Source organism: Oncorhynchus kisutch, linkage group LG1 (assembly GCF_002021735.2).
Source record: "Oncorhynchus kisutch isolate 150728-3 linkage group LG1, Okis_V2, whole genome shotgun sequence".
Lineage (NCBI taxonomy): Eukaryota > Metazoa > Chordata > Actinopteri > Salmoniformes > Salmonidae > Oncorhynchus > Oncorhynchus kisutch.
The window spans coordinates 22,581,937-22,609,156 of NC_034174.2; the positions used below are offsets into that span (position 1 = coordinate 22,581,937).

Consider the following 27,220-nt stretch of genomic DNA (forward strand, 5'->3'; position numbering starts at 1 on the left):
ATTATAGGGTATTGTGTGTGAGTGGGTGGGGGAGTATTTCATCAATTTTGAAATCAGGCTGTAACACAACAAAATGTGGAAGAAGTGAAGGGGTATGAATGTTTTTGAAGGCACTGTCCTTTTAGTTTAATTTAAAATAAACCAGACCCTATAGCCTTATTTTATTTCAACTTGACTGCATTCGTTACAGGGTGTGTATTTTGTTGTTCCTTTTGGCTACTCATTGAAATCCTGCCTTTACAGGATTTACCATATGCTTTTCTACACGCTAGAGTTGACCTTCCTTGTAAAATGAAGCACCTCCCTCCTGTCACTCAGGGCGCGAAATAAAGTAATTACTGAATCCTACGCCGCACTGTGCAGTATGTGCAAGCCCGTTATCGGATGGAGGGAAAGCAGCTCTACGTCTGATGTGACTAGTGGTAGCGTTCTCTCTGCTGAGCAGCATGTGGTCTCCGAAGACACTCACAACATGTTGACGGGATTCTTCACGGTGCATAATACTGTTGCAGGACAATCATCTCCAACACAGAGGCAACTGCGCAGCTTTTACATGAGAGTGACAGGGATGTAGACGACAACAGCATTAATATAATGACATTACATAGGAATTAAACATGATATGAAATACAACAAATAGAAGACCGAGAGCTACAAACAGGTAAGTCCTGTTCCACAATTTACCTGAGCAACTTCAAATAACATCTTAAATTTAAACACACTGCATGAATTAATAAATGTTCAAATGAATGTGTCCCTCTATAGTATGTGTCTACATTGTTTGGCTACTTTCTTGTAGTTCAATAACACCTTGTACCTTATCTTCCATATAATATTGTAATAACATCAATAGTAATACATTGTTGAACATGTAAACAAAAAGCCTTCATCTTTGTGTGTATTATTATGTCATAGCTCTATTTTCCTTGTGGTAGAGTCCTGGTGTGTTGTTTTATCTACCAAATAGGTCAGTGTTTCTTTTGCATCAAATTACTTTTGAATATTGATTTGTTATTTCTAGATAATAATGTAAACTGTAGTGAGAGAAATGGGACTAATTTTGCTTTCTTGGGTTTTTGGTGATAAGTCTGTAAGTAGGCTAAGTAGTATTGATTGACTTGAGTATGAGTATGAGCTATTTTCAACCCACCAGGCTTTATTGTGGGAACATACACAGGCGCAGAGGCTGTGTGTTTCTCCCACACTCCTCTGGGAATACCTCCACTGCAGTCTTCAGAGGTCTGACTAGGAAACCATCTCTCTCTCTGCATTCAATAGGCCAATATCCAGGAGTGAATGTGTGATGTGCAGATACATCAATGATACTGGGAGAGAAGATAGAAAGAGAGGTGGAAGTGAACCTATTGACAGGGAATGGAAAGTGCAGCCAGGTCATTCAAGATTGACTTTGAAATTGAATGTCTAACCATGTCCTGAGGATGTTGGGAAATGCCTTCAAAACCGGTACTCATTGGGGTTAAGGTTTGGGGTTAAGTTTAGGCACACATTCCAAATGGTTAAGATAAGGGTTAAGGTCTGGGATAGGGTTAAAAACAAAGATAAGAAACTAATGTCCACAACTGGGATTGATCCAGAGTCAGAAGGTTGCGTGTGCGATCCCAGTTGTGGACACTGGATTTTTATTTTTCAGAATGAGAGCCTAACTTCAAAATTTGACATTTGGAGAATGTGAATGTCTAATTCTGCAGTGAGACTGTGAGAGTTAGTTGGGAAAGTGATACTAAAAGCAGATGGGTCCAGCTGATGAAATCCAAATTGAGAAAGGGGAAATGGAGAAGGGAATGGGAAGATAAAATGTCTATGGGGGGAGTGGTGGAGAGAGGGAAAGGTGGAAAGAAGGAAATAATGAGAGAGGGGTATGGTCTTAATGAAAGGATTTGGGTGTGAACTCTCCTACCTCCCTGTAGAGTCTTGTGTGTGTTCTTCTGTGAAATACTTTGATAGTGAACAGAGGGCAACCTCTTTACAGACATACAGAGCCACATTCATAATGGCGGGAATGTTGGCAGCAGAGACATCACTCTGCTCTCTGTCTCCCTGCAGCCAGAAGATTAATTGGATTAATTGTCCTCTAATTGCCTTCTGCTGTAGATAAGTAACCTCATCATTTTAGCCAAGTGGATTTATGTCCAGCATTCCTCATCCTCTGCCCCTCCCCTACACACACACACACACACACACACACACACACACACACACACACACACACACACACACACGGTATTGTACAGCTAACCTTCTGGGGACACAATTCAGTCCAATTCAAAATCCTATTTACCGTAGCCCGTACTCTTACCTTAACCTTAACCCTAAACCTAACTTTAGCACTAACCCTAAACCTAACCCTAGCTCCTAACACTAAAACTAACTCTAGCTCCTAACCCTAACCCTTAATGTAATTTTAACCCCAACACTAATAGCATTTGACCTAGTGGGGACTAACAAAATGTCCCAAGTTGGTCCCAAGTACTATTATTGTGGGTATTTCTGGTCATCCACACACACACAAAGTCACATGCACACATGTACAGTTGAAGTCGGAAGATTACATTCACTTAGGTTGGAGTCATTAAAACATTTTTCAACCACTCCACAAATTTCTTGTTAACAAACTATAGTTTTGGCAAGTCGGTTAGAACATCTACTTTGTGCATAACACAAGTCATTCTTCCAACAATTGTTTACAGACAGATTATTTCACTTTTAACTCACAGTATAACAATTCCAGTGGTTCAGAAGTTTACATAAACTAAGTTGACTGTGCCTTTAAACAGCTTGGAAAATTCCTGAAAATTACGTCATGCTTTAGAAGCTTCTTGATGGTCAAATTGACTGCGGTTTGCAACTGCACATGGGGACAAAGATCAAATCAAATCAATTTGATTTATATAGCCCTTCGTACATCAGCTGATATCTCAAAGTGCTGTACAGAAACCCAGCCTAAAACCCCAAACAGCAAGCAATGCAGGTGTAGAAGCACGGTGGCTAGGAAAAACTCCCTAGAAAGGCCAAAACCTAGGAAGAAACCTAGGGAACCAGGCTATGTGGGGTGGCCAGTCCTCTTCTGGCTGTGCCGTGTGGAGATTATAACAGAACATGGCCAAGATGTTCAAATGTTCATAAATGACCAGCATGTTCGAATAATAAGAAGGCAGAACAGTTGAAACTGGAGCAGCAGCACGGCCAGGTGGACTGGGGACAGCAAGGAGTCATCATGTCAGGTAATCCTGGGGCATGGTCCTAGGGCTCAGGTCCTCCGAGAGAGAGAAAGAAAGAGAGAAGGAGAGAATTAGAGAACGCACACTTAGATTCACACAGGACACTGAATAGGACAGGAGAAGTACTCCAGATATAACAAACTGACCCTAGCCCCCCGACACATGAACTACTGCAGCATAAATACTGGAGGCTGAGACAGGAGGGGTCAGGAGACACTGTGGACCCATCCGAGGACACCCCCGGACAGGGCCAAACAGGAAGGATATAACCCCACCCACTTTGCCAAAGCACAACCCCCACACCACTAGAGGGATATCTTCAACCACCAACTTACCATCCTGAGACAGGGCCCGAGTATAGCCCACAAAGATCTCCGCCATGGCACAACCCAAGGGGGGGCGCCAACCCAGACAGGATGACCACATCCCTTCCAGGGACGGCATGAGAGAGCCCCAGTAAGCCAGTGACTCAGCCCCTGTAATAGGGTTAGAGGCAGAGAATCCCAGTGGAAAGAGGGGAACCGGCCAGGCAGAGACAGCAAGGGCGGTTCGTTGCTCCAGAGCCTTTCCGTTCACCTTCCCACTCCTGGGCCAGACTACACTCAATCATATGACCCACTGAAGAGATGAGTCTTCAGTAAAGACTTAAAGGTTGAGACCGAGTTTGTGTCTCTGACATGGGTAGGCAGACTGTTCCATAAAAATGGAGCTCTATAGGAGAAAGCCCTGCCTCCAGCTGTTTGCTTAGAAATTCTAGGGACAATTAGGAGGCCTGCGTCTTGTGACCGTAGCGTACGTGTAGGTATGTACGGCAGGACCAAATCAGAGAGATAGGTAGGAGCAAGCCCATGTAATGCTTTGTAGGTTAGCAGTAAAACCATGAAATCAGCCCTTGCTTTGACAGGAAGCCAGTGTAGAGAGGCTAGCACTGGAGTAATATGATAAAATTTTTTGGTTCCAGATTCTAGCAGCCGTATTTAGCACCAACTGAAGTTTATTTAGTGCTTTATCCGGGTAGCCGGAAAGTAGAGCATTGCAGTAGTCTAACCTAGAAGTGACAAAAGCATGGATAAATTTTTCTGCATCATTTTTGGACAGAAAGTTTCTGATTTTTGCAATGTTACGTAGATGGAAAAAAGCTGTCCTTGAAATGGTCTTGATATGTTCTTCAAAAGAGAGATCAGGGTCCAGAGTAACGCCGAGGTCCTTCACAGTTTTATTTGAGACGACTGTACAACCATTAAGATCATGCTTTTTGGAGAAATGTCCTCTGGTCTGATGAAACAAAAATAGAACTGTTTCGCCATAATGACCATCGTTATGTTTGGAGGAAAAAGGGGGAGGCTTGCAAGCCAAAGAACATCATCCCAACTGTGAAGCATGAGGGTGGCAGCATCATGTTGTGGGGGTGCTTTGCTGCAGGGGGGACTGGTGCACTTCACAAAATAGATGGCATCATGAGGTAGAGAAATTATGTGGATATATTGAAGCAACACCTCAAGATGTTCAGTCAGGAGGTTGAAGCTTGTTCGCAAATGGGTCTTCCAAATGGACAATGACCCCAAGTATACATCCAAAATTGTGGCAAAATGGCTTAAGGACAACAAAGTCAAGGTATTGGAGTGGCCATCACAAAGCCTTGACCTCAATCCCATAGAAAATGTTTGAGCAGAACTGAAAAAGCATGTGCGAGCAAGGAGGCCTACAAACCTGTCTCTGAAAATTCACCCAACTTATATTGGGAAGCTTGTGGAAGGCTACCCGTCAGGAATTGTGAAAAACTGAGTTTAAATATATTTGGCTCAGGTGTATGTAAACTTCCGACTTCAACTGTACATGTACTAATGCACACGTGCGTATACACCCACGCACACACCCACGCACACGAACAAACACACACACTATCAAAAGGCTCTTCTTCCTCTGCATCTCCTCTTGCTCTCGTTCTCGATCTCTCTCTCTCTCTCTCTCTCTCTCTCTCTCTCTCTGTTTAACCTGCTCAAGTTTTCACAATAGTTCTATTTAAGGTCCATATTTCTGTAAAAGCCCAACCATAAATCATTAAGGTGATAGGGCAACACAATGAACACGTGTCTCTGCCTCTCAAGGTCCAACCTTCCATCTGACCAACATGCTGTTTGGACAGTTTTCCTGCAAAATTAAAAAGCTTCACAATGTTTACCTAAACTAGAGGAATCTTATAAAGATAAAGCACATTTAAAAAATGTATTATGTAAATTACATTTTACTCCCTAAATGGGCCTTACATAAGGCCTCTATATACAACAACTTTTAATAGACTGTTTGACCTAGCTATATTAAATGTTACTTTTACAGAAGGCCTTATCTTCTACATCTCTGTCACACCACCAGTACACCATCATCGTCTTTTCCTGCTTTCATCCGCTTGCCTCTCTTGTGCTCCTTGTATTTTCTACCAATTCATGCAACCTCACTTTCAACCAGAATAGTTGTGGTTCTAACTGCTCCTTAGCGCCATTTTGAAATTAACAAAAATATTTATGACCTGGAAAGAAATGGTAATTGGATTTCTGCAAAAAAAGAAAGGATTGGTCCGTAACACAGAATGAGTGGCTGTTAAAATTCCAAACAGATGGTCAATAAGAAAATCACAGTTGAACAGGCCTGTAGCCCTCGATTGGCTATGTTTTGTATGCTATTGGTGAAGGTCAGAGCACTGGAATAGACAGATAATTCACATTTCAAGTCTTGGAGTTAATGAGTTGAAAATATGTCTCTCTAAGTGTGTTACGGAGTTGGTCACATGACTAATTAGGAGACCGTTGCCAGTACCTCACGATATTCCATATTCAGCCATTTCCTTCTGTTTACAGGAAGGAAATATTTTATACCAAAAGGAAGCACTCGTAGTGACCAAGAAAGCTGAAACAAGTGCAAGGGACTATACATTTATGTGTACAAAACATTAGGAACACCTGCTCTTTCCCATGACATAGACTGACCAGGTGGATTCAGGTGAAAGCTATGATCACTTACTGATGTCACTTATTAAATCCACTTCAGTCAGTGTAGATGAAGGGGAGGAGACAGGTTAAAGAAGGATTTTCAAGCCTTGAGGCAATTGAGACATGGATTGTGTATGTGTGTCATTCAGAGGGTAAATGGGCAAGACGAAAGATTTAAGTGCCACCGGTTTCAGTATGTCAAGAACCGCAACACTGCCGGGTTTTTGACGCTCAACAGTTTCCCGTGTGTATCAAGAATGGTCCACCACCCAAAGGACATCAAGTCAACTTGACACAACTGTGGGAAGCATTGGAGTCAATATGGGCCAGCTACCCTGTGGAACGCTTCCGACACCTTGTAGAGTCCATGCTCCAACGAATTGAGGCTGTTCTGAAGGCAAAAGGCGGTGCAGCTCATATTAGGAAGGGGTTCCTAATGTGTTGTACACTCAGTATATGCCACTATATATAACACACTATATACATTAATTGTCCATGTATTAATTTAGGAAACAAGTGTGTGTGTGTGTGTGTGTGTGTGTGTGTGTGTGTGTGTGTGTGTGTGTGTGTGTGTGTGTGTGTGTGTGTGTGTGTGTGTGTGTGTGTGTGTGTGTGTGTGTGTGTGTGTGTGTGTGTGTGTGTGTGTGTGTGTGTTGGAATCTGCAGTTGAAACTGGGGCAGCAGCATGACCAGTTGGACTGGGGACAACAAGGAGTCATCAGGCCGAGAGAGAGAATTAGGGAACTTAAATTCACACAGGACACCGGATAAGACAGGATAAATACTCCAGATATAACAGACTGACCCTAGCCCCCCGGCACACAAACTATAGCAGCATAAATACTGAAGGCTGAGACAGGAGGGGTCGGGAGACAATGTGGCCCTGTCTGACGATACCCCCGGACAGGGCCAAACAGGTAGGATATAATCCCACCCACCTTGCCAAAGCACAGCCCCACACCACCCAAACACCAACCTACTACCCTGAGACAAGGCCAGGTATAGCCCACGAAGATCTCCCCCACGGCACAAACCCGAGGGGGGAGCCAGCCCAGACAGGAAGATCACGTCAGTGACTCAACCCACTCAAGTGTGACGCAACCCTCCTAGGGACGGCAAGGAAGAGCACCAGTAAGCCAGTGAGTCAGCCCCTGTAATAGGGTTAGAGGCAGAGAATCCCAGTGGAGAGAGAGGAACCGACCAGGCAGAGACAACAAGGGCGGTTCATCGCTCCAGTGCCTTTCCGTTCACCTTTGCACCCCTGGGCCAGACTACACTCAAACATAGGACCTACTAAAGAGATGAGTCTTCAATAAAGACTTAAAGGTCAAGACCAAGTGTCCAAGTGTGCTCACATGGATAGGCAGACCATTCCATAAAAATGGAGCTCTATATGAGAAAGCACCTGCCTCCAGCTGTTTGCTTAGAAATTCTACAGGACAGTAAGGAGGCCTGCATCTTGTGACCGTAGCATACGTGTAGGTATGTATGGCAGGACCAAATCGGAAAGATGGGTAGGAGTAAGCCCATGTAATGCTTTGTAGGTTAGCAGTAAAACCTTGAAATCTGCCCTTGCCTTAACAGGAAGCCAGTGTAGAGAGGCTAGCACTGGAGTAATATGATCAAATTTTTGGGTTCTAGTCAAGATTCTAGCAGCTGTGTTTAGCACTAAACTGAAGTGTTTTTAGTGCTTGTATCTGGGATACTGAAAAGTAGAGCATTGCAGTAGCCTAATCTAGAAGTGACAAAAACATTTTTGGACAGAAGTTTCTGATGTTTGCAATGTTATGAAGATGGAAAAAAGCTGTCCTTGAAATATTCTTGATATGTTTGTCAAAAGAGAGATCAGGGTCCAGAGTAACGCCAAGGTCCTTCACAGTTTTATTTGAGATGACTGCACAACCATCAAGATTAATGGTCAGATCCAACAGAAGATCTCTTTGTTTCTTGGGACCTAGAACTAGCATCTCTGTTTTGTCTGAGCTTAGAAAAAAGAAAGATGCCTTATGTCTGAAACACAGGCTTCCAGGGAGGGCAATTTTTGGGCTTCACCATGTTTCATCAAAATGTACAGCTATGTATCGTCCGCATAGCAGTGAAAGTTAATATGATGTTTCCGAATGACATCACCAAGAGGTAAAACATATAGCGAAAACAATAGTGGTCCTAAAACGGAACCTTGACGAATGCCGAAATGTACAGTTGATTTGTCAGAAGGCAAACCATCCACAGAGTCAAACTGATATCTTTCTGACAGATAAGATCTAAACCAGGCCAGAACTTGTCCGTGTAGACCAATTTGGGTTTCCAATCTCTCCAAAAGAATGTGGTGATCAATGGTAAATAAAGCAGCACTAAGATTTAGGCTCACGAGGACAGATGCAGAGCCTTGGTCTGATGCCATTAAAGGTAATTTACCACCTTCACGAGTGCAGTCTCAGTGCTATGATGGGGCCTAAAACCAGACTGAAGCGTTTCGTATACATTGTTTGTCTTCAGGAAAGCAGTGCGTTGCTGCGCAACAGCTTTTTCTAACATTTTTAAGAGGAATGGGAGATTTGTTGACGGCTGATTTAGTTTTAAAAAAAAAATTCTTGCTCAAGGTTTGGCTTTTTCAAGAGAGGCTTTATTACTGCCACTTTTAGTGAGTTTGGTACACATCCGGTGGATAGAGAGCCGTTTATTATGTTCAACATAGGAGGGCCAAACACAGGAAGCAGCTTTTTCAGTAGTTTAGTTGGAATAGGGTCCAGGATGCAGCTTGAAAGTTAAGAGGCCATGACTATTTTCATCAATGTGTCAAGAGATATAGTATTAAAAAACTTGAGTGTCTCCCTTGATCCTAGGTCCTGGCAGTGTTGTGCAGACTCAGGACAATTGAGCTTTGGGGAAATACATTGATTTAAAGAGGAGTTCGTAATTTGCTTTCTAATGATCATGATCTTTTCATCAAAGAAGTTCATGAATTTATCACTGTTGAAGTGAAAGTCATCCTCCCTTGTGGAATTCTGCTTTTTAGTTAGCTTTGCGACAGCATCAAAAATACATTTTGGATTGTTATTTTTCTCCTCAATTAAGTTGGATGATCGAGCAGCACTGAGGGCTCTTCGATACTGCACAGTAGTACCAATCAGTTATGTTGTGACAAGGTAGGGGTGATATACAGAAGATAGCCCTATTCGGTAACAGACCAAGTCCATATTATGGCAAGAACAGCTCAAATAAGCAAAGAGAAACGACAGTCCATCATCACTTGAAGACAGGAAGGTCAGTCAATAAGGAACATTTCAAGAACCTTGAAAGTTTCTTCAAGTGCAGTCGCAAAACCCATGAAGGGCTATGATGAAACTGGCTCTCATGAGGACCGCCACAGGAAAGAAAGACCCAGAGTTACTTCTGATGGAGAGGAGACATTCATTAGAGTTACCAGCCTCAGATTTCAACCTAAATAAATACTTGTTTATTTCTATTCCACCAATTATAAATGGAGCAGGCAATTATAGTCAATGAACTAATCACTGATCATAATCTTGATGTGATTGGCCTGACTGAAACATGGCTTAAGCCTGATGAATTTACTGTTTTAAATGAGGCCTCACCTCCTGGCTAGACTAGTGACCATATCCCCCGTGCATCCCGCAAAGGCGGAGGTGTTGCTAACATTTACGATAGCAAATTTCAATTTACAAAAAAAATATTATTATTTTTTGACATTTTCGTCTTTTGAGCTTCTAGTCATGAAATCTATGCAGCCTACTCAATCACTTTTTATAGCTACTGTTTACAGGCCTCCTGGGCCATATACAGCGTTTCTCACTGAGTTCCCTGAATTCCTATCGGACCTTGTAGTCATAGCAGATAATATTCTAATCTTTGGTGACTTTAATATTCACATGGAAAAGTCCACAGACCCACTCCAAAAGGCTTTCGGAGCCATCATCGACTCAGTGGGTTTTGTCCAACATGTCTCTGGACCCACTCACTGTCACAGTCATACGCTGGACCTAGTTTTGTCCCATGGAATAAATGTGGTGGATCTTAATGTTTTTCCTCATAATCCTGGACTATCGGACCACCATTTTATTACGTTTGCAATTGCAACAAATAATCTGCTTAGACCCCAACCAAGGAACATCAAAAGTTGTGCTATAAATTCACAGACAATACAAAGATTCCTTGATGCCCTTCCAGACTCCCTCTGCCTACCCAAGGACGCCAGAGGACAAAAATCAGTTAACCACCTAACTGAGGATCTCAATTTAACCTTGCGCAATACCCTAGATGCAGTTGCACCCCTAAAAACAAAAAAAATGTCTCATAAGAAACTAGCTCCCTGGTACACAGAAAATACCCGAGCTCTGAAGCAAGCTTCCAGAAAATTGGAACGGAAATGGCGCCACACCAAACTGGAAGTCTTCCGACTAGCTTGGAAGGACGGTACCGTGCAGTACCGTAGAGCCCTTACTGCTGCTCGATCATCCTATTTTTCTAACTTAATTGAGGAAAATAAGAACAATCCGAAATTCCTTTTTAATACTGTCGCAAAGCTAACTAAAAAGCAGCATTCCCCAAGAGAGGATGACTTTCACTTTAGCAGTGATAAATTCATGAACTTCTTTGAGGAAAAGATTATGATTATTAGAAAGCAAATTACGGACTCCTCTTTAAACCTGCGTATTCCTCCAAACCTCAGTTGTCCTGAGTCTGCACAACTCTGCCAGGACCTAGGATCAAGAGAGACGCCTCAGTGTTTTAGTACTATATCTCTTGACACAATGATGAAAATAATCATGGCCTCTAAACCTTCAAGCTGCATACTGGACCCTATTCCAACTAAACTACTAAAAGAGCTGCTTCCTGTGCTTGGCCCTCCTATGTTGAACATAATAAACGGCTCTCTATCCACTGGATGTGTACCAAACTCACTAAAAGTGGCAGTAATAAAGCCTCTCTTGAAAAAGCCAAACCTTGACCCAGAAAATATAAAAAACTATCGGCCTATATCGAATCTTCCATTCCTCTCAAACATTTTAGAGAAGGCTGTTGCGCAGCAACTCACTGCCTTCCTGAAGACAAACAATGTATACGAAATGCTTCAGTCTGGTTTTAGACCCCATCATAGCACTGAGACGGCACTTGTGAAGGTGGTAAATTACATTTTAATGGCATCGGACCGAGGCTCTGCATCTGTCCTCGTGCTCCTAGACCTTAGTGCTGCTTTTGATACCATCGATCACCACATTCTTTTGGAGAGATTGGAAACCCAAATTGGTCTACACGGACATGTTCTGGCCTGGTTTAGATCTTATCTGTCGGAAAGATATCAGTTTGTCTCTGTGAATGGTTTGTCCTCTGACAAATCAACTGTAAATTTCGGTGTTCCTCAAGGTTCCGTTTTAGGACCACTATTGTTTTCACTATATATTTTACCTCTTGGGGATGTTATTCGAAAACATAATGTAAACTTTCACTGCTATGCGGATGACACACAGCTGTACATTTCAATGAAACATGGTGAAGCCCCAAAATTGCCCTCGCTAGAAGCATGTGTTTCAGACATAAGGAAGTGGATGGCTGTAAACTTTCTACTATTAAACTCGGACAAAACAGAGATGCTTGTTCTAGGTCCCAAGAAACAAAGAGATCTTCTGTTGAATCTGACAATTAATCTTAATGGTTGTACAGTCGTCTCAAATAAAACTGTGAAGGACCTCGGCGTTACTCTGGACCCTGATCTCTCTTTTGAAGAACATATCAAGACCATTTCGAGGACAGCTTTTTTCCATCTACGTAACATTGCAAAAATCAGAAACTTTCTGTCCAAAAATGATGCAGAAAAATTAATCCATGCTTTTGTCACTTCTAGGTTAGACTACTGCAATGCTCTATTTTCCGGCTACCCGGATAAAGCACTAAATAAACTTCAGTTAGTGCTAAATACGGCTGCTAGAATCCTGACTAGAACCAGTTTTACTGCTAACCTACAAAGCATTACATGGGCTTGCTCCTACCTATCTCTCTGATTTGGTCCTGCCGTACATACCTACACGTACGCTACGGTCACAAGACGCAGGCCTCCTAATTGTCCCTAGAATTTCTAAGCAAACAGCTGGAGGCAGGGCTTTCTCCTATAGAGCTCCATTTTTATGGAACGGTCTGCCTACCCATGTCAGAGACGCAAACTCGGTCTCAACCTTTAAGTCTTTACTGAAGACTCATCTCTTCGGTGGGTCATATGATTGAGTGTAGTCTGGCCCAGGAGTGGGAAGGTGAACGGAAAGGCTCTGGAGCAACGAACCGCCCTTGCTGTCTCTGCCTGGCCGGTTCCCCTCTTTCCACTGGGATTCTCTGCCTCTAACCCTATTACAGGGGCTGAGTCACTGGCTTGCTGGGGCTCTCTCATGCCGTCCCTGGAGGGGGTGCGTCACCTGAGTGGCTTGATTCACTGTTGTGGTCATCCTGTCTGGGTTGGCGCCCCCCCCCCCCCCCTTGGGTTGTGCCGTGGCGGAGATCTTTGTGGGCTATACTCAGCCTTGTCTCAGGATGGTAAGTTGGTGGTTGAAGATATCCCTCTAGTGGTGTGGGGGCTGTGCTTTGGCAAAGTGGGTGGGGTTATATCCTTCCTGTTTGGCCCTGTCCGGGGGTGTCCTCGGATGGGGCCACAGTGTCTCCTGACCCCTCCTGTCTCAGCCTCCAGTATTTATGCTGCAGTAGTTTATGTGTCGGGGGGCTGGGGTCAGTTTGTTATATCTGGAGTACTTCTCCTGTCCTATTCGGTGTCCTGTGTGAATCTAAGTGTGCGTTCTCTAATTCTCTCCTTCTCTCTTTCTTTCTCTCTCTCGGAGGACCTGAGCCCTAGGACCATGCCCCAGGACTACCTGACATGATGACTCCTTGCTGTCCCCAGTCCACCTGGCCATGCTGCTGTTCCAGTTTCAACTGACCTGAGCCCTAGGACCATGCCCCAGGACTACCTGACATGATGACTCCTTGCTGTCCCCAGTCCACCTGGCCATGCTGCTGCTCCAGTTTCAACTTCCACCTGTCTGTGCTGCTGCTCCAGTTTCAACTGTTCTGCCTTATTATTATTCGACCATGCTGGTCATTTATGAACATTTGAACATCTTGGCCATGTTCTGTTATAATCTCCACCCGGCACAGCCAGAAGAGGACTGGCCACCCCACATAGCCTGGTTCCTCTCTAGGTTTCTTCCTAGGTATTGGCCTTTCTAGGGAGTTTTTCCTAGCCACCGTGCTTCTACACCTGCATTGCTTGCTGTTTGGGGTTTTAGGCTGGGTTTCTGTACAGCACTTTGAGATATCAGCTGATGTACGAAGGGCTATATAAATACATTTGATTTGATTTGATTTGAGCAGAACCTGCTTTCTTCTCCAAACTGACCCCACTTTTATGAATAACACAGCCCTTATGATTCAAACACGATCTCCCTCTGTCCCTTAAGTCGGGATTTTTCATCCCTGGCAATATTATACACTTTCTTTTTCCCTCCCTCTTCTCTCCCTTAAAGTCTCAGTAGATAAGTAAGTCAGTCTTCATTATAAACTCAGCAGAGTGCAAGGAGTAGTTATTGTATTCAGGCTGCTGACTCAACAGGTGCCTTGTTGGGCATTCATTAGATCCTGCTATACCGGGCTCTTATGAATTCCGTTGTTCTTGGTGGAGCAGAGCTTCCCTGTGGGCCTCCTCCTCTAGCAGCAACAGAGGTCTTAATTAGGAAGTTAGCTCCATAGCTGCTTCACCTGAGTTCACACTATCCAGAGCTTGGGACTGACTCTGAGGGTGCAGACCTGCGGAGCATGCTGATTATTCACTGCTGAGTGATCAGGATGGACAGCTCATAGCTGGACTGGTGCCAAGTTGAAATCTGGTAGAGCCCTTGTTGCGCTCTCTGCAGTGCTTTCATCACTGACTGTCTGGACACTGATCTAACAAGGGGAACTATTAACACTTTTCTGGTCTGCCAGATGGGAGCTCTCTCCCTTGAGATGGGAAAAACACTTTGACACTATGGTAACCAAGGTCTTCCACATGTAGAAGGTGAGGCTCCCCTGTGTTCAGTGATCAGACATGCAGCTGTAAAGGCCATGTGACCCTGTGGCCCTGTGTCGAGGTCAAATCAAGGTCATATTGGATGGTCTTTAAAAAATCGAAACACCTTCTTGAGTGTCAATGTCTGCTTTTGCTCCTGAACCTATAATTTGCAAGGACAACGCAGGGCGACATAACCTAGTTATATTGTTCAACGTGGTGGTGGGGGTGGGTTCCGTGAAGCACAGCCATGCAGGAGAACAACAAGGTATTGGAGACTCAGTACAACAGGATTCCACTCTACATCGTTCCACTATCATCATCACAGAGACTGCAGTTCCTTACACTTTAGGTAGGAATTAAGTTGTCTCCCCCTATCAAGAGAGACAATAAGTGTCCCACCTGTTATCATGCAGCTCTCAACACAGGGTGGATGATCTGTGTGTGTAATGTGAATGATGTCCGTGTAAGGTAGATGATGTGTGGAAAGGAAAGGGAAAGGGGGATGCCTAGTCAGTTGTGCAACTGAACGCCTTCAACTGAAATGTGTCTTCCGCATTTAACCCAACAACCTCTGATTCAGAGAGGTGCGGGGGCTGCCTTAATTGACATCCACGTCTTCAGTGCCCTGGGAACAGTGGGTTTACTGCCTTGCTCAGGGGCAGAACGACAGATTTTTACCTTGTCAGCTTAGGGATTCGGTTATTGGCCCAACGCTCTAACCACTAAGCTACCTGCGTGTAAGGTAGATGATGTGTGTGTAAGGTGGATGATGTGTGTGTAAAGTGGATGATGTGCGTGTGTAAAGTGGATAATGTGTGTGTAAGGTAGATGATGTGTGTGTAAAGTGGATGATGTGCGTGTGTGTGTGTGTGTGTGTGTGTGTGTGTGTGTGTGTGTGTGTGTGTGTGTGTGTGGGTGTGTGTGTGTGTGTGTGTGTGTGTGTGTGTGTGTGTGTGTGTGTGTGTGTGTGTGTGTGTGTGTGTGTGTGTGTGTGTGTGTGTGTGGGTGTGTGTGTGTAAGATGGATGATGTGTGTGTGTAAGGTGGATGAAGTGTGTGTAAGGTAGATGATATGTGTCTAAGGTAGATGATGTGCGTGTGTAAAGTGTACGTAAGGTGTGTGTGTAAGGTGGATGAGGTGTGTGTAACGTGGATGATATGGGTGTAAGGCCTTTGAGGAAAACACAAAGTAGAGGGAGCATTAGAGCAGGCAGGAACAGGGATATGCTGATGGGAGAGATTGGAGTGGAAAAAACACAACACCATCTTCTCTCCCTGGGGCATCTTGTTTACCTGCGCAGCATGATTGCCATTCTTTCCTCCCTTCATCCCTCAATCCTTCTCTTAAAGCATCCAAGTGAGCCAAACAGCACCCCTCTGTCTCAGAATGTGTAGAGGATGTATCTGATGCTGTCTGGAAAACAATAGTATGGCATGTCATACTATTTTTGGACAGACAGGATCATATACATGGGCTACATATATTAAGACAGAGGGGTGCTGTTTGGCTCACTCAGATGATTTCTCCAGCAGAGAGGAAGTGGCTAAGGGAGAGGGCTCACTCTTACCAAAATCTGTCCAGAATAAGCCCAATGTGTTTTTATGGGCATATCATCCAGACCTACGCTTGTAGCCTGCCTTCCCACCTTTTGGACAACGACTGCCATTGTTAGGCCAGAGACATGAGCATCTCATTACTATATAGAGATCTCTAGTTTCAGCCACTTGCGAACTGGAGAGAATATTTGGCAATTGCATGGTGCACTGTTCGGATGCTGGCTCCCCCTAAAGTAAATTGATGTTTTGCCCAAATTATATAGTAACTCCTGTCTAAATAAAATCATTCAAAGTACTTCACCAGAGAGCTTGACTTAGCCACAGAGGATCATTAGCTTATTTAAATAGCTGTGGATTGTTTCAACTTACAAGTGTGTAGGCTTACAGTATGCCTATTTGGGAAGCCCTCAAATTGGGCTGCGCGTGTGGCAATAGACCGAGCTGATTGAGTTGAGGCTGTCAGTGAAAAGCATCTAAAATATGTGTGAAGATAATGTGTCTTGAGTATAATTTCAAATGTTGCAACAAGAAGAAGTTGAGGGGTGTGTGGCGAAGATATGGCCTGTCTCTCTCCAGAATACATGCACTCAGCTCTCCAGAATACATGCACTCAGCTCTCCAGAATACATGCACTCAGCTCTCCAGAATGCACTCAGCTCTCCAGAATACATGCACTCAGCTCTCCAGAATACATGCACTCAGCTCTCCAGAATACATGCACTCAGCTCTCCAGAATACATGCACTCAGCTCTCCAGAATACATGCACTCAGCTCTCCAGAATGCATGCACTCAGCTCTCCAGAATACATGCACTCAGCTCTCCAGAATGCACATAGCTGTCTCCAGTCAATTCTTGCACATTCGTTGTGTGAATTGTTTGCCTGTTGATTGTATTTATTTTTCATAAATTCCCAATTCCGTATGTCACCAGTAGGCCAAGTAAATGTAAAAACGTTGTTTGCAGAGTTCAGAACCTGCTACACTTGTGAGAAGCAAGTTTTGGTTTATTTCACAACCATAATTGACGAGTTTTGTAATTTTTTTCATTGTCTTTTGTTTGGAGTGCTCCATGTGAGTAATGAGTGTCTGGTTTTTCTCTAGGAACATACAGAGGGAGTGCGTGCCAGAGCAGGCATAGAAGTAGGCCTACCTGGCATGCTGCATGCATATGTAGGAAAGTGCCCATTTGGGATGTCTGATTTTTGATTGTCTTGACTCACCACGTCCACTGCTAATAAGCTGAGCTTCTCATTCATTTTTTCTTCACCTCACACTGTAAGTCAACTAAGTATTATTATTTTTTTAAGTACATCCTTTGCAAATAATAATAGTTATTCACAGTATTTGGAGAAAAAAATCCAACACACTCCCAGCCCCGATATTCACCAAGCCTCGGTGTGAAAGAGAAACATATCATGATCTGATGATCCCATATATCCAGTAAAGATGCCATGAAAATAATCTCTGTCCCAAGGTCTCTGGTGCCGGAAACTCAGGCGGAGTTTTCATCAGGATATTTTCTTCTGTTTTTATGTGTCGGCTTTAGGCCTATGTATTTTACTTAGTTGAAGATGGAAGCTCAGGCGGAGTTTTCATCAGGATATTTTCTTCTGTTTTTATGTGTCGGCTTTAGGCCTATGTATTTTACTTAGTTGAAGATGGAAGTAGATTACTGCTGAATTTGGCCTATAGGCTATCTCTGAATTCCATACGGTAATTTCTTTAGCCACTAATGGATCACAGTGTAGGCTATCAATGTGTCCATACGGCAGAGGCTGGTGCTCTCATCTTAGTTGAATTTAGTTTTTTAGATTTATATATATTTTTTATAATTAACCACATTACACTGATTATGAGAAATGAAAACTTTATTATAGAAATTAAACTGTACCACAAAAATGTGCATCTAAAAGTAATCATAACTCATGCAGATAGATTAGAAATGGTAGGATAAATAGTAAGCTCCCCCTGCCCCCCCACAAAAAAAGGTGTCCGCCTATGGAAATCAAAGGCCCGTCCAACTGATTCGTTCAGCCGCAGTCCCTGTCTCACTGTATGTATCTCTCTATCATCTCATAGCCTAGTGGTGATTAGCCAGTCTGCCCACGAACCCAGCCAGCTGGAAATCTCTTTAATAAGTGAGCGTAGGACTGCAGTGCTCCATACACATCCCTCCCTCCCTAGTCCTACCCATCTAATTCTCACCTCATTTTCCCCTCTTTCCCCTCATCCCTTTCTACCTGACCTCTCCTTATCTCTTGTCACTATAGGTTCATTGTTTTCTCTTTTAGAATATACTGGCAAAATGCCTTGGCATTTATCTCATCATGCCTTAATTGATGTTCTCACGCGCCTTCCAGTGCTGGAATAAACTCTACAAGTATTGCCTGTTTCTAGAACCCCAACAAGGAGGCTGTAACTGTAGCCTATCGTGGGTCGTTTAACACTGTCACCAACATGGTGTCACACAGTAGCTCCGTAGTACTACAGCATCTGTGTTCCCTGATTAATTTAGACCCTCACAGCTCAGTTGCTATGGCAATGACAACATGAGAGATTGGGTCCATCGTTCAACCAAATGTGTTATTTCTAGAGTAGTGCAGAGGGGGTTGGGATCTGGCGCAATTTCCTGATTGGTCTGATTTCCTGATTTAGAGCAAAGATTGGGATTTCGATTAATCAATTGATTGCCCTCAGCAGCTGGCCCCTAATCAATGTTTGGGAATTGTGTCATGGACATCACCACTGGTATGCTGTCAATACAGCATGGGGTTATAGTCTGGCATGTAGACACTAATCTGATTACCCACGAGCCCCTCAGTATAGAAAACAAATTATACATTTTATCTCTGAACGCTTCATTCCACTAACACACATGGCTTAGCACAGTACTTTGTTTGGCTGTTTGTGTTTCTGCGGGTGCAATGTACCCGTATGTGAGAAACTGTGCAGTGGATCGGTGCGTTGGTTACATCTTTATTGTACAGCAATGTAAAAAGAGCTAGCAATTACTTACTGCAGTTGCATTAGTATATTTAATACTTCCTCTCATCTCTTACACACAAACATGGATTCATCAGTTTCAAGTGGGAATGTCAGGAAATGATTGTACACCATAAATAACAAATTATATCTTATTATAAAATATGTGTTGTTCATGCATGTTTGTCTGTTTTGCTGCGTGTCCTGATGTAACACTGTAAATAGTCTCTTACAGTAGCACTGTGAATTGTATACCAAAGCCACCTTGACTAATGCTGACATTTAGTCAATCTCTTTGAGGAGATGAAAGAGGCCGTATCTGTCAGAGAGCCCTGACGTAGATTTCTCCTCCAGGGGATTATACAGACGCTTCTAGATGACCTACTGCCGTTTCTCTGAATTTATTATGATGCCCTAAAATGTATTTCAAGAGCTGTCAATTCTGACAAACTGCTCAATAAAGTCTAAGCACATTACACAAAAAATATATGAAAAAACGATCATTTTAAAAGCCTCTTATATTCAATGAAGGGCCATTTAATATAGACCACATGGAAAATTCAATCAATCAGATTTTTTGATTGAATAAAGACTTTGACATGTCCCTCTGTGCGCCCTCTGTGACTTCTAGGGAAGATTTTAACCCACGTCACCTCTACATTTCTCCAGGTTTTCACCATCATTGTAAAGCCCTAGTTATTTTGTTGCTTTGACAAAGTAATTTCTGAGTATGATTATTTAGTTCATGTGATTAGTGATACATTTACATCTGTCCCTCATTTTAAGGTTCAGCCCTGTTATGTGAACTGAACTCGTCTGAATATGGTGAAACTATTCCTTAATAAATATATATTTTTAAATAAACATTGAACATCTAATAGTAAAATCATAATGTAAAAGCAGGTGAGCTGGTTCTACTATTTTTGGCCCTTTTCTGGTGTTTTGTGGTGGAAAACTGAGCAGGTCGAGCATAACACGTCAAATCTGTTACCCATAAACAAGAGGCTAGAATGTGAAGGGAAAAAAATGGTGGACCTTGCATTCAATTAACAATCCCTGTTGCACACAACAAGCTTCCATCATCCCTGTCACAATGGGATTCATGGCTGATTTAAGATGAAATCATCAACCCTGTTACGGAAACCCCGTTACTTTATTTGGCACTTAATAGGCACTTACCAGTATACAGTGGGGCAAAAAAGTATTTAGTCAGCCACCAATTGTGCAAGTTCTCCCACTTAAAAAGATGAGAGAGGCCTGTAATTTTCATCATAGGTACACTTCAACTATGACAGACAAAATGAGAAAAAAAATCCAGAAAATCACATTGTAGGATTTTTTATGAATTTATTTGCAAATTATGGTGGAAAAAAGTTTATCTCAATACTTTGTTATATACCCTTTGTTGGCAATGACAGAGGTCAAATGTTTTCTGTAAGTCTTCACAAGGTTTTCACACACTGTTGCTGGTATTTTGGCCCATTCCTCCATGCAGATCTCTTCTAGAGCAGTGATGTTTTGGGGCTGTTGCTGGGCAACATGGACTTTCAATTCCCTCCAAAGATTTTCTATGGGGTTGAGATCTGGAGACTGGCTAGGCCACTCCAGGACCTTGAAATTCTTCTTACGAAGCCACTCCTTCGTTGCCCCAGGCGGTGTGTTTGGGATCATTGTCATGCTGAAAGACCCAGCCACGTTACATCTTCAATGCCCTTGCTGATGGAAGGAGGTTTTCACTCAAAATCTCACGATATATGGCCCCATTCATTCTTTCCTTTACATGGATCAGTCGTCCTGGTCCCTTTGCAGAAAAAACGCCCCAAAGCATGATGTTTCCACCCCCATGCTTCACAGTAGGTATGGTGTTCTGTGGATGCAACTCAGCATTCTTTGTCCTCCAAACACGACGAGTTGAGTTTTTACCAAAAAGTTATATTTTCGTTTCATCTGACCATATGACATTCTCCCAATCTTCTTCTGGATCATCCAAATGCTCTCTAGCAAACTTCAGACGGGCCTGGACATGTACTGGCTAAAGCAGGGGGACACGTCTGGCACTGCAGGATTTGAGTCCCTGACGGCGTAGTGTGTTACTGATGGTAGGTTTTGTTACTTTGGTCCCAGCTCTCTGCAGGTCATTCACTAGGTCCCCCCGTGTGGTTCTGGGATTTTTGATCAAGGGAGATTATCAGTGGTCTTGTATGTCTTCCATTTCCTAATAATTGATCCCACAGTTGATTTCTTCAAACCAAGCTGCTTACCTATTGCAGATTCAGTCTTCCCAGCCTGGTGCAGGTCTACAATTTTGTTTCTGGTGTCCTTTGACAGCTCTTTGGTCTTGGCCATAGTGGAGTTTGGAGTGTGACTGTTTGAGGTTGTGGACAGGTGTCTTTCATACTGATAACAAGTTCAAACAGGTGCCATTAATACAGGTAACGAGTGGAGGACAGAGGAGCCTCTTAAAGAAGTTGTTATAGGTCTGTGAGAGCCAGAAATCTTGCTTGTTTGTAGGTGACCAAATACTTATTTTCCACCATAATTTGCAAATTCATTCATTAAAAATCCTACAATGTGATTTTCTGGATTTTTTTTCTCTCATTTTGTCTGTCATAGTTGAAGTGTACCTATGATGAAAATTACATTTGCCCCACTGTATATATTTTTATATTTAACCGCTTGAGATGGGAAAACATGTTTTTTATGAAGTTGAACATGTGCTCTTTATGACAAAATGTTACAATTAGGTTAAATTACATATCTCAAATTGGCAGAACGATCTAGCAGGTGATCCAAGTTATAGCTTACTGGCCAAAGATCAGAACCCATTTCTAAGTTGTTGAATGTGTCATTTCTGAGAATCCATTAAGAGCAATTGATTGCCTGTGTGTTTGATTACTTATCTTTGCCTTATAGCTTTTACCATTTCAAGACCCCCGTCAGACACACAATTTATCCCCCGTCTCCCTTTCTCTACAGGACTGTTACTGCGCTGTTCTCCATCACCATCATCATGGAGCCAGTTTGCACAATGGGAACACATCATGGCTGTGACGGTTACTACTACCCCTGACGCTTGAGAAGTCACCACCATGGAGACGGACAGCTACACCCCGACCCCAGCCCCAAGCGACTGGGATGGGACGGTGGCAAGTGTGGGGGCCCTGGAGGGGGTCTCGGGGGAAAGTGTCTCCTCCAGCACAGCCTGGTACATGCCCTACCCCTTGGGCTTCCAGGTGTCACTGACCGCCTTCCTCATGCTAGAGCTGGTGCTAGGCTTCAGCAGCAACTTGACCGTGCTGGTGCTCTACTGCTCTCAGTCCAACCTGGTCGACTCGGTCAGCAACATGGTCACGGTCAACCTGCATGTGCTGGACGTGATGTTGTGCGTGCTGTGTCTGCCTCTGACCCTGGTGGTGGTGCTTCTGCCCCCAGGGCCCAACCTGGCCCTGCTCTGCTGCTTCCATGAGGCCTGTGTCACCTTCGCCTCCATCGCCACCGCCATCAATGTGCTGGTCATCAGCGTGGACCGCTATGACATCTCTGTCCGACCCGCCAACCGGTTGCTCACCCCGCAGAGGGCGGGGCTACTGCTGGCTGCCGTCTGGGCCACGTCTCTGGCCGTCTTCTTCATCCCCTTTCTGGAGGTGGAGTTTCTCACCGGAGGGGCGGAGAGTAGACAGCACAGCTCCACCTCTTCCCCCGATACCCCCCTGGCACTAGTGTGGCGTAACCGGACACTGCTTTGTGTAGGTGGACAGGGCTACCACACAGGCCTGGCCATGTACTACCACCTGCTGCTGCAGGTGCCCATCTTCTTTATCACAGTGGCAGTCATGCTGTTCACATACTCACGGATCCTGCGGGCCTTGAACATTCGCATCGGCTCCCATATTAAAAAGAGCCAATGCTTCAGGGCACCCTCCTGCAGGGGGCGACGTAAAATACAGAAGCAGAAGGCAGGGCTGGGAGTGTTAGAGGGAGGAGAGCATTGTACAGACACAACCAAGCACCTATCTCACCCTCCACTCATCCCATCCCCCACAGCCACCTCCCCCCGAGCCCTGTCCTCAGCCCCTCTGGTTAGCTCAGAAGGCGCTGCTGCTGCTGCCCCTGTCACCAGTCCCACTGTTCAGGCATCTGTGTCGGCCATCATTGCCTTGCGGCGGGCCGTGAGGCGTCACCGGGACCGGCGGGAGCGCCAGCGGCGCGTCTTCAGGATGTCACTCCTCATCGTCTCCACATTCCTAGGTTGCTGGGCTCCTCTGTCCGTGGCCAACGTGTTGATCCTGGGCCTGGGCCCCAGTGACACCCTGGTCAGCCTGCGCCTCTGGTTCCTGGCCCTGGCCTATGGCACCACCATCTCCCACCCACTGCTCTATGCCTTCACCAGGCAGAAGCTGCGGCTTGCCCTCAGAGCCAAGGTGAAGAAGAGGGTGGTGTCACTACTGCAGGTGGACCCCTCGCCAGGAGAGACCGTCACACACAACTCCTGGGTGGAGCCAAGGAAGGGACGACAGTTACAGCTGGAGGGCAGCGAAACCATTGACCGTTGCCTGGTAGAGCCCCTGAAGAATAGCACACACTAGCTGCACCCCCTCCCCCCCCCCCCTCCCTCCCCCCCCTCCCCCCAGGTGCAGGACCGGGTTTAGGGAACCCTGCTGTATATCACTGAGTGCAAACACTAAGATACTTATGTAACTTCTTTACAGTAGCCTATATGAGTGTCTGTTTGGCCAGCAGAGGATCAGAATTCCACCCACTCAAGCATTGGAAGGCAGCTTCTAAGACAACACAAAAACATTGGCACCCATATAGATACACAAATACATATTATTTTGGATCTGCTAAATACAGATGTAGGACCTTAATTGAAGCCAGTTCACTACAAAAGGAAAATAATCCTGCATCAACAACAGGAAATGTGAATTATTATGTGGATTGTAATTAATGGACATTTTTTATACGGTTTGTTAAAAATTGTTTAGGGTAAATCAAGTCTGACATTTTAAAGTGGAAATGATAAAATATAGATGCCTTTTTAAAACTTGAATGCACAGCAAGATTGCATTTCCTGCTGAGCAGGAAAATGGTCAGCAACAAAAGAGTGATCAAATGAAGATCCTACATCTGTATTACACATGCCTTAACTATTTTAAGAATGGGTTTAAAGGTGTCATTGATTCTGAACAAGAAGATGTATATATCCTACTGATATAATATAAGATGGAGCTATGTACATAGTGTCCACTATTATCTATTCAAATATACAGTGACTTCAGAAAGTTTTCAGACCCCTTGACTTATTCAATATTTTGTTGAGTTACAGATGGAATTCAAATTGGGTTGAATAGAGTTTTGGACTCACCCATCTACACACAATACCCCATAATGACAAAGTGAAAACATGTTTTTAGAAATGTTAACAAATGTATTTAAAAAATAAGTATTCACACCCCTGAGTCTATACATGCTAGAATCACCTTTAGCCGCGATTACAGATGTCATTCTTTCTGGGTAAATCTCTAATAGTAAATCTCACCAGAATTTGCAAATAAATTCATTAAAAATCCTACAATGTGATTTTCTGGATTTTTTAAACTCATTTTGTCTGTCATAGTTGAAGTGTACCTATGATGAAAATTATAGGCCTCTCTCATCTTTTTAAGTGGGAGAACTTGCTCAATTGGTGGCTGACTAAATACTTTTTTGCCCCACTGTATGTGACTTATGCACATTTTTACTCCTTAACTTATTTGTTGTTTACTCCATGTGTAACTCTGTGTTATCTGTTCACACTGCTATGCTTTATCTTGGCCAGGTCGCTGTTGCAAATGAGAACTTGTTCTCAACTAGCCTACCTGGTTAAATAAAGGTGAAATGAAAAATGTTTATTTATTTTTATTTATTAGGCTTTCCATAACAAAGGGGTTGAATATTTATTGACTCAAGAGCTTTCACCTTTTCATTTTTTATGAATTTGTAAAAGATTATAAAATCATAATTCCACTTTGACATTATGGGATATTGTGGGTATAACATTGACACAAAAATCTCAATTTAATTCATTTTAAATTCAGACTGTAACACAACAAAATGTGGAAGAAGACAAGGGGGTATGAATACTTTCTGAAGGCACTGTAAATAGAGAGAGGAGGGGAGATACAGAGAGGTTAAAGATCTCCCTATGTAATAGACTGTTGCATTGGATTGTTTGTAGTAAACAGATGACTGGCAATGTTTTAATGTTGACAGATGAACTTCCACAAAGCTCATAAATGTGTCCACAAATCAATAAATGCTGATCTACAACTCCTCCCCTCCCTCCCTTCCTTCCTCCCTCTCTCTCTCTCTCTCTCTCTCTCATGCTGTTTAATCAGCTTCTTGATATGCCACACCTGTCAAGTGGATGGATTATCTTGGCAAAGGAGAAATGCTCAACTAACAGGGATGTAAACAGATTTGTGACCAATAAGCTTTGTGCATATGGAACATTGTGACCAATAACCTTTGTGACCAATAAGCTTTGTGCATATGGAACATTGTGACCAATAACCTTTGTGACCAATAAGCTTTGTGCATATGGAACATTTCTGGGATTTTTTATTTCAGCTTATGAAACATGGGACCAACACTTTACAAGTTGTGTTTATCTTTTTGTTCAATATAGGTTGACAGCGATTCTGATGCTAATAAATATCTGTCTGCATTGAGAGAGAGAGAGAGAGAGAGAGAGAGAGAGAGAGAGAGAGAGAGAGAGAGAGAGAGAGAGAGAGAGAGAGAGAGAGAGAGAAAGAGAGAGAAAAAGAGAGAAAGAGGGAGAGAGAGAGAGAAAGAGCGAGAGAGAGAGCGAGAGAGAGAGAGAAAGAGAGAGAGAGAAAAAGAGAGAGAGAGAGAGAGAGAGAGAGAGAGAGAGAGAGAGAGAGAGAGAGAGATGTAATATACAGTGTTGTGTTGGATAGTTTGTAGTAAATAGATGACAAACAATGTTTAATTGTTGACAGATAAACTTCCACAAAGCTCATAAATATGTCCACAAATCACTATTTGGCACTGAATTTGTAATCATGTATTGATATTTATCTGTTGTGATGTATTGTATATAAAATAGACATTGTAACTTATTCAATGTGATTTCCACCTTGTCGGTTGGTCCCCACATCATTTGGTCATATTACAAAGAGTGATGTTGTTATAGTAGAGGACATCTGTCATGGCCATCTTGTCAACCCTTGTGTCAAACCAATTAAACACCTTTGTACCTGCAAAAGTCCCCAGAGCCGGGCGCAAATGAACAGGACAGTGTTTTTGTAATAATTTGCCTGTAGGAATAATTTGCCTGTAGGAAACACAGGTAGGTTTGTATACTACTGGTATATTTAGGGTTAGTAAGCAAGCATTCTATGGTAAAGTCTACACCAGTTGTATTTGGTGCATGTGACAAATAAATATGCCGGGAGTAGATTTGATTTTAGCCTACATAGTTTTGAAAAAATGTATTCGTTATTTGCGCATATGGGTAAAAAAATAAGATGAGAAAATAAAGGACTGAAAAAAGAAGTTAAACGTGTATGCCACAGGAGGTTGGTGGCGTTTTAATGGGGAGGACAGGCTCGTGGTAATGGCTGGAGTGGAATTAGTGGAATGGTATCAAATACATCAAACACATGGCCATTCCATTTTCTTTCATTTTCCATTCCAGTCATTATTATGAGTCGTCCTCCCCTCAGCAGCCTCCACTGGTGTAGGCGAGGTAAAAACTAAACAGAACACTATTGGCTAATCAAACTCCCAGTGGGACTGTGTCTTATAGACTTATCATCATAAAACCTGAGACAAATGTGATGGATTTATGCAACTGAATGTTCATACCTGCTTTATATACGCACATGCATCACATGTATTCATTGTATAAATTCCCATTGTGTTGTTTTCTTGTATCTAAATGTTTTGAGAGAAGACAATGAAAATATCAATAAATGTGATTATTGTATTGGGGCTTGTGTTTGCAGTCAATCACCTTTAATCTGGCTTCTATTTTTCTGCGTTCTTGTTGTCATCTATAGGTTTTTCAATAACAGGCACATTCTCCATGAATAAAGATGAGTACCACATAGTGCTACATGAATACAGCCACTTTAGAATACATGGTTTAAAATTGCTTGCGATTGAAGCCTGGGGAGCTACAGTGCTTCATGAAAGTCTTTCCTTCAGTAGAGAAATGTGTTAAGGGGAGGCCTGCTGTGAGGGCTGCAGCTGGAGGCAGAAGGTAACAACTTTATCATGCATGTCCACACACACTCATGTACACAGCCACACTCACTCACGTACACAGCCACGTGTGTGTGTGTGTGTGTGTGTGTGTGTGTGTGTGTGTGTGTGTGTGTGTGTGTGTGTGTGTGTGTG

At 43.3% G+C, this 27,220-nt stretch overlaps 1 protein-coding gene across 1 annotated transcript; it reads left to right on the top strand.

The window, feature by feature from the left end:
* Nucleotides 1-381: 381 nt before the first annotated feature.
* Nucleotides 382-26,806, top strand: LOC109876469 (G-protein coupled receptor 22-like). Its single transcript, XM_031802541.1, has 2 exons — nt 382-661; nt 21,794-26,806. Exon 2 carries the CDS (start codon nt 21,907-21,909, stop codon nt 23,401-23,403), a length of 1,497 nt encoding a protein of 498 aa, XP_031658401.1. The 5' UTR covers nt 382-661; nt 21,794-21,906; the 3' UTR covers nt 23,404-26,806.
* The last annotated feature ends 414 nt before the right edge of the window (nt 26,807-27,220 follow it).